Source organism: Myotis brandtii, unplaced genomic scaffold (assembly GCF_000412655.1).
Source record: "Myotis brandtii unplaced genomic scaffold, ASM41265v1 scaffold199, whole genome shotgun sequence".
In the NCBI taxonomy this organism is placed as follows: Eukaryota; Metazoa; Chordata; class Mammalia; order Chiroptera; family Vespertilionidae; genus Myotis; species Myotis brandtii.
This window is the reverse complement of record NW_005357414.1, coordinates 2,967,865-2,976,689: the sequence shown is the minus strand read 5'-3', so window position 1 is coordinate 2,976,689 and position 8,825 is coordinate 2,967,865. Positions and strand designations below refer to the sequence as shown.

General features: G+C 36.3%; 1 protein-coding gene across 2 annotated transcripts in view; it reads left to right on the top strand.

Moving 5' to 3' along the window:
• Positions 1-8,825, top strand: part of COL4A5 (collagen, type IV, alpha 5) — a 329,573-nt gene that overhangs the window by 312,884 nt on the left and 7,864 nt on the right. For both annotated transcript variants that reach the window (XM_005865212.2, XM_005865213.2), the window contains 2 exons: positions 3,774-3,872; positions 5,352-5,564. In XM_005865212.2, the coding sequence (XP_005865274.1) occupies positions 3,774-3,872; positions 5,352-5,564 (312 nt within the window). The remainder of the gene's footprint in view (positions 1-3,773; positions 3,873-5,351; positions 5,565-8,825) is intronic.

Genomic DNA, 8,825 nt, shown 5'->3' with positions numbered 1-8,825 from the left:
TGGATGGAATTGGAGAGCATTATGCTAAGTGAAATAAGTCAGAGAAAGATAAATATCACATGATCTTACTCATTTGTGGATTATAATGAACAACATAAACTGATGAACAAAAACAGATCCAGAGACAGAGAAGCATTGATCAGACCATCAAACCTCAGAGGGAAGGGGAGGGTGGGGTAAGGGGGAGATATCAACCAAAGGACTTGTATGCATGCATATAAGCTTAACCAATGGACACAGACACCAAGGGGGTGAGGGCATGATTGGGGGGGTCGGGGGTCAATGGGCGGATAAGGTCACATGTAATACCTTAATCAATAAAATAAAATTAAAAACTTCTTCGAAATGAACACACAACTACCAAAAACCAATGGGAGACAGTAAAAGCAGTCCTGAAAGGAAAGTTCATAGCCTTACAAGGCCTACTTAAGAAACAATAAAAGGCACTAACAAACTCTCTAACACTATAACTAAATGAATTAGAAAGAATAGCAAGAAAAGCCCAGAGGAAGTAGAAGAAGGGAAATTATAAAGATCACAGAAGAAATAAATGACATAGAGTCTAAAAGAAAGCACACTATGAAATATTAATGAATCCAAGAGGCACTATAACAATGGACACCACAGAAATACAAGGACTATTAGCAAATATTATGAACAACTTTATACCCACAAATTGGACAACCTGGGCGAAATGGACAAATTCCTAGAAACATGCATTCTTCCAAAACTCAATCTGGAAGAATCAGAAAACCTGAGTAGGCCAATAACAACTGATGAAATTAAAGCAATAATTAAAAAACTACCAGCAAACAAAAGTACTGGACTGGATGGGTTTACAAAAGCATTTACTAAATATTCAAAGAACTAACACATATCTCTTCAAACTATTCCAAAAGATTCAAGAGGAAGGAACACTTACAAGCTCTTTTTACAAAGCCAGTATTATCCTAATTCCAGAACCAGATAAAGATACTATAAAAAAGAAAATTACAGACTAATACCCCTGATGAACACATAAGCTATAATCCTCAACAAAATGTTAGCAAATCACATCCAGCAATATATTAAATATATCATACACCATGATTTAGTGGGATTTATTCTGGGGATGCAAAACTAGTATAATATTTGCAAATCAATAAATGTGATACATCACATAAACAAAATAAAAGATTAAAATCACATGATCAATAGATCCAAAAAAGCATTAGACAAAACCCAGCACCCATGTTTTTTATAACAACTCTCAGTAGTAAAGTGGAAATAGAGGGATTATACCTCAACATCGTAAAGGCCATCTATGACATCCCACAGCCAACATCATAATAAATGGGCAAAAACTAAAACCATTTCCCCTAAGAACAGGAACAAGACAGGGATGTCCGCTTTCACCACTCTCATTCAACATACTACTGGAAGTCCTAGGCACAGCAATCAAACAAGAAGAAGAGATAGAAAGCTTCCAAATTGGAAAGGAGGAAATAAAACTTATTATTCACAGATGACATGATAAAGTACATAGAAAATCCTAAGACTATTAGACCTAATAAATGAATTCAGCAAGATAGCAGGATACAAAAGCAACATCCAGAAATTGATGGCATTTTTATACACCAATAATGAACTCTCAGAAAGAGAAACTAAAAAAACAATCCCATTTACCATTTCAGCAAAAAATAAAAATATATCTAGGAATCAACTTAACCAAGGAGGTAAAAGACTTGTACTTGAAAAACTATAGGACATTGTAAAAGAAATAGAGGAAAATACAAATAAATGGAAGCCTATACCATGTTCATGGATTGGAAGAATTAGCATCATTAAAATTTCCATACTACCCCAAGCAATCTATAAATTCAATGTAATCCCTATTAAAATACCAAAGGCATACTTCACAGAACAAGAACAAATACTAAAACATATATGGGCCGAACCGGTTTGGCTCAGTGGATAGAGCGTCGGCCTGCAGACTCAAGGGTTTCAGGTTCGATTCCGGTCAAGGCCATGTACCTTGGTTGCAGGCACATCCCCAGTGGGGGGCGTGCAGGAGGCAGCTGATCGATGTTTCTCTCTCATCGATGTTTCTAACTCTATCCCTCTCCCTTCTTCTCTGTAAAAAATCAATAAAATATATATTTTAATAAAAAAAACATTTATATGGAAGCATAAAAGACCCTGAATAGCTGCAGCAATTTTGAGAAGAACAAATTTGGAGAGATCACAATACCAGACATCAAAATATACTACAAAGATAATCAAAATAACCTGTATTGGCACAGGAACAGACATATACTAGTAGAACATTGTAACAGAACAGAGACCCCAGACATTGACCCACACCATTATGGTCAATTAATATTTGACAAAGGAGACAAGAACATACAATGGAGTAAAGACAGTCTTTTCAACAAATGGTATTAGAAAAATTGGACAGACATGCAAAAATATGAAACTAGACCACCAACTTACACTATACACAAAAACAAACTCAAAACGGCTAAAGGACTTAAATTTAAGACAGGAAACCATAAAAATCTTAGAAGACTCAATAGGCAGCAAAATAACCGATATATCTCATAGCAATGTCTTTACTGATACAGCACCTAGGGCAAAGGAAACTAAGGAGAAAATAAACAGATGGGACTACATCAAAATAAAAAGCTTCTGAACAGCAAAAGAAACCATCAGCAAAACGAAAAGGGGTCCCACTGTATGGGAGAACATATTTGGCAATTATACATCTGATAAAGGGTTAATATCCAAAATATAAGGAATTCATACAACTTAATAAAAAGAAGACAAACAATCCAATAAAAAATGGGCAAAGGACCTAAATAGACACTCTGCAAGGTGTGCATACAGAAGGCTAAGAGGCATATGAAAAAATCCTCAGTCACTGAGCATCAGAGAGATGCAAATTAAAACGACAATGAGGTATTACCTCACACCTCTCAGAATGGCTATCATCAATAAATCAACAAACAACAAGTGCTGGTGAGGATGTGGAGAAAAGGCAACACTAGTTCACTGATGGTGGGAATGCAGATTGGTGCAGCCACTATGAAAAACTGTATAGAGTTTCGTCAAAAAATTAAAAATAGAACTGCCGTTTGACCCAGTGATCCCACTTCTGGGAATATATCCTAAAATCCCCAAAATACCAATCAGCAAGAATATATGCACCCCTGTGTTCAGCAGCATTATTTATAATAGCTAAGATTTGGAAACAGCCCAAGTGCTCATCAGTACATTTACACAATGGAATACTATGAAGCTATAAAAAAGAGGGATCTCTTATCCTTTGAGACAGCATGGATGGACCTGGAAAATATTATGCTAAGTGATATAAGCCAGTCTGAGAAAGTCAAATATTACACGATCTCCCTTATTTGTGGAATCTAATGCACAAAATGAATTGACCAACAAAATAAGACCTGAAACATGGAGGCATGGAACAGACTGACATACCTCGATGTGGGGGTGGAAGGATGAGAGAAACCAAGGAACTAATATAGTTATATGCATAGCCCATGGACATGGGTAATAGGGTGGTGAAGACCTTGGGGGTGGGTAGTGGCTGGGCAGAGGTGAGTAAAGAGGAAGAAAGTGAGAGATATCTATAATATACTGTCAAATATAAAAATGTAGTTTAAAAAAACAAAAACAGATTATGAATTCAATGACACCCAAGGACCTTAAGTCTCCTAGATCTGTCTGGATATTGAATTATTGTACTTATATTTTGAAATCTTATTTCTTTTTTCCTGTAGGTCCAATTGGCCCTCCAGGTGATCCTGGGCGAAATGGACTCCCTGGCTTTGATGGTCCAGGAGGGCGCAAAGGAGACCCAGGTCTGCCAGGTCAACCAGGTGCGACAAGTAAAATGCTGATGATGATACTACTAGTATTCTTTACATCTGGGAGATGTCTGGACACATGGCCTCCAAATGTAGCTGTGATAGCCTCCTCTTGAGAGAGTGCAGTTAGCTGGTATATCCTTTGCTGGGGAACAGATACAAGGATATTTGCCATTATAAGAGAAGCATAGAAAGGTTATTTTTATTTTTGTGTTTAGAGCACTGGAAAACCCAGCTCTTTTTCAACATGGTGATTAGCTGTTCTGATCATTTTCAGTATGTGTCTTGTGACCATCTTGAATCTATTGTGAATCCACATTTAAAAATATCACAATAGAGTACAATATCCATTATAGAATTCAGTAAGTATAATTGCAAAGATTAAGTGATCCCCATAGAGCTTTGAGAGTCATAGTGTCTTCTCATACTGAGATCACAAATTGATATGCATATTTTTGAGGTTACTCATTATTAGGTACTCCTCATAATATTGTATTGGTATCTACTAGATTTCCAATCTTTACTCAGCTTACTTCCAAAAATAATTTTATTCAATTTGCAATAAAAATACACTAAAAATAACTAAAATAGAAATAAAATATTATAAACTGAAAAATTTTAATATGTGTTGGCAACTCTAGATAATATAAATATAACTCTAAATATTATAAACATAAAATATTTGTATGGATAAAAATATTGTGGCAATCAGGCAAAGTGATGAAACTTATGGCCTTCCTAGAATTAACACCCTGCCATTTCATTAACTGTATATCTAAGGAAGAAATAAGTCAGTTGACATCTTCATCACTTGGACATTGCTATTAAGTTTCCCCCAAATGAAAATCTATGCACACAGTGGCCAAAGACCTCTATATAAAGAGATTTTTCAAAGAACCTCAAATCAGGAGGCTAAATGAAGAAAGGGAACCAGAAGTAGGTTGAAAATAGACATTTTTAAAAGCCTTCTTTAGAGTGTCCTGCTTATTATCTAAACAAAAGGTATGCCTGAGAATAATTCCCCAGACAGATTCAAAGGAAAATGTTTTTAGCACTGAAACTGGCAGACTGATGACAACCACACCCTTCCTTTCTTGGTAATGAACAAAACAGCAGGCTGAAATTTTGTCATGGCGTTTAGACTCCTTTAGTACAGCAAGAGACTAGTTATCTTGCTGTACTAAACATAAAGACTTCCCAACTAAGCACCACTTCTTCCCATATAATATAGTATATATACATAGATAGCTGATAGATAGATAGATTGATAGACAGATAGATAGATCGGTATAGACATATGCATATTTAAATCTCTTTGAGGTCAGGGACCATATTTAATTTATCTCTAAACAAGTGATATTTGACAGTACTTTTATAGAAACTATAAATATTGACTAAATTAAACAAATGAGGTCATAATGTTTTGTGAATAGACACAATAGTGGAACAGAGCTTACTTAATCTTGTATACTGATGATTCCATGGAAATAGGTACCCGTGGTTTGGATGGTCCCCCTGGGCCAGATGGATTGCAAGGCCCCCCAGGTCCTCCTGGAACTTCCTCTATTGCCCATGGATTCCTCATCACACGTCACAGCCAGACAACAGAAGCACCACAGTGCCCACAGGGAACTGTCCATATTTATGAAGGCTTTTCTCTCCTGTATGTACAAGGAAATAAAAGAGCTCACGGTCAAGACTTGGGTAAGATAATTGGCATCTTATTTCTTACTATGTATTTTGTTTTTGTTTTGAAAATCCTGTTGTGTTCTAGAGTAGCCTTGACCAAAATACATCTCTCTGCTCTTCTGGGACTTCTAAATTGAAGACCATGTCAAGGGCAGCTGAATATATTCACTATGGGTTTAAAAAATAATATTCAATTTTAAACTCAAAGTATTAATTAGCCTAGTGTGAGATACAATTCTTGGCCTAAAGCAAGGCATTTTGGAAAGGGCCACATTTACTTTTATTAGCTTAGTAGTTAAGGAAACAGATTCCCTGTGTTCTTTACAGTATAGCAGCTGCTTGAGTGGGCAGTGTTTATAACTAATGAGAGATAGTTTCCCCTTCTCTGACACTGGTCTTCAACAAGTTGAAAGTTAAGTTCTGAAGAGAATATTGATTTTAGGTAAAAGAAAATAAGTAGCCATTGCTTAATCATCCTAGTTTATAGTTCCTAAAATAAGTGCCTTATCTGTATAAAGTATTATCAGAGTAGTTTAAAGCTATATAAAGCACCTTATTGACATATAAAATCCACTTCATTTAATGTGTCCACATGCATCTTCTCTGTACTGGGGTGGACACTTTGGTTGATGGGATGCAGCTGGACTGGATGGTTCTCAAGACCTCTAACAATTCCCAAGATTTCTTTTTGCGGAATTTTAACTTTAGATTTCAAGGTCCCATTTTTTTTTTACCAGGGGCTGCCTATTTTAGGGATCACTATCCCCTTTGCCTCTATAAAAACATTTAAGAAGATATTTTGGATACCTAGTTTCTGGAGTCTCTGTGGTAAGAGGCCTACTGGGGTCTCTTTACCTGTGCCATTCTGTGAAAACAGTTTGGTGGCAAGGGACCTCTGGGGGTCTGCTCTGATTACTCTGCTCCCAGGGCATATGGCCACACCTGCCAGCCAATTCTGGCCTACCAGAGTAAACACATCTACTTAGTACATGGAAGACGATAGGCACAAGTCATTTTTTTTAATCCAAATAAAGTAGGAATTTTCCCAACAACTTTCTTCTCCCACTTGTACTTCCCTTTTTTCTTCTCCTTTTCATCTTTCATCTGTTACTTTTCCTTCCCTCTTTTGTTTTCTTTATGTAACATCTTTTTCTCATTTTACAATAAACAAATATTTGTTGTGAAAGTGCTCTTATATTTATATAATTCTCTATTTTCTTTTTTCCATAAAATTATTTTCCTTTTAATTCATTCTCTTTTCACTGCCAGAGTCTAACTTATACCCTAATCAATCTTGTATACTTCAAATCTTTAACCTATCAAGTCAATAGGAACCATTAGAAATGGTATGCCTGTGTATGTTCTTTGGATATGCACTATTCCCTTTCACTATCACCCATTTCCCATTATATGAAAAAAAAAATCACACTGTGACACATTGCCTTGAAATGTGAAAGCTTCTGGGAGACAAATTCAAAGGGACAATTCAAAATAAAAATGTTGTTAAAGGCTCTATTAACTAAGGTTCTATTATTCACTTCTAATTAATCTCATTAAGAAATGCATTTCTGCCGTGGCCAGTGTTGCTCAATTGTTTCAATGGTTGGAGTGTCAGCCCATGCAAAGAAAGGTCCCTGTTTCAATTCCTGGTCAAGGACACGTACATGGGTTGCAGGATCAATCCCCAGCCCCGGTCGGGGAACGTGCAACCAGTCAGTGTGTCTCTTTTTTTAAAATTTCTTCATTGATTAAGGTACTCCATATGTGTCCTTATCTCCCCATTATCCCCCTGATCCCCCTGCTCATGCACTCACCCCCCTGTTGTCTGTGTCCATTGGTTAGGCTTATATGCATGCATACAAGTCCTTTGGTTGATCTTTCTCCCTTACCTCCGCTCTCCCCTACCTTCCCTCTGAGGTTTGATGGTCTGATCGATGCTTCTCTGTCTCTGGATCTGTTTTTGTTCCATCAATTTATGTTGCTCATTATATTCCATAAATGAGTGAGATCATGTGATATTTATCTTTCTCTGACTGGCTTATTTCACTTAGCATAATGCTCTCCAGTTCCATCCATGCAGTGTGTCTGTTTTACATTGATGTCTTTCTCTCTCTCTCTTTCTCTCTCCCCTCTCACTTCCATTCTCTCTAAAAATCAATGGGGAAAAATATCCTCACGTGAGGATTAACAACAACAACAAAAAAGAAATGAATTTCCAATAAAAGGTTATTCTATATATTTAGTAATTATCAAAATTTATAATATATATATTTTATCTCTTGTGAATTAACAATAACTGTAATGATGAAAATTCAAAATAAAATATTTGAAATGTAAAGCCTTATGGTTGCAGAAAGTTAACTGCCATTTGACCCAGCAATCCCACTTCTAGGAATGTATCCTAAGAATCCAGAAACACCAATCATAAAGAATATATGCACCCCTGTGTTCATAGCAGCATTATTTACAATAGCTAAGATTTGGAAACAGCCCAAGTGCCCATCTGTAAATGAATGGATAAAAAAGCTGGACATTTATAATACAATGGAATACTATGCAGCAGTTAAAAAAAGAGGATCTCTTACCCTTTGAGACAGCATGGATGGACCTGGAGATTATTATGCTAAATGAAATAAGCCAAACTGAGAAAGACAAATATCACATGATCTCACTTATTTGTGGAATCTAATGGATAAAATAAATTGATCAACAAAATAGGTCCAGAGGTATGGAGGCATGAAACAGACTGACATACCTCAGAGGTGGGGGCGGGGGTGGATGGGGAGAGATTAACTAAAGAATTTATAGATTTATATGCATAGCCCATGGACACAGACAATAGTGTGGTGAAGACCTGGGGTTGGATAGGGGCTGGATGGAGGGGGACAAAAGAGTTGGAAATGGAGGACATCTGTAATGCTATAAACAATAAAAATATATATTTACAAAAATATTTTTAAGTTATGTAATTTTTTCAGAGGAATATGATAGGGTGATCAATAAAAAACTTTCAAAAGTAAAAAATACATTAGTATAAAACTAGGTGAGAGGTGTAATGGAAGTATAATTTCTAAATGCAACAGGAGAGGAATATGATAGGGTGATCAATAAAAGACTTTCAAAAGTAAAAAATACAATAAGATAAAACTGGGTGAGAGGTGTAATCCTCCTATCTAATAAAAGAGTAATATGCAAATTGACCATCACTCCAACACACAAGATGGCCACCCCCATGTGGTCAAAGATGGCCGCCCCCATGTGGACACAAGATGGCCA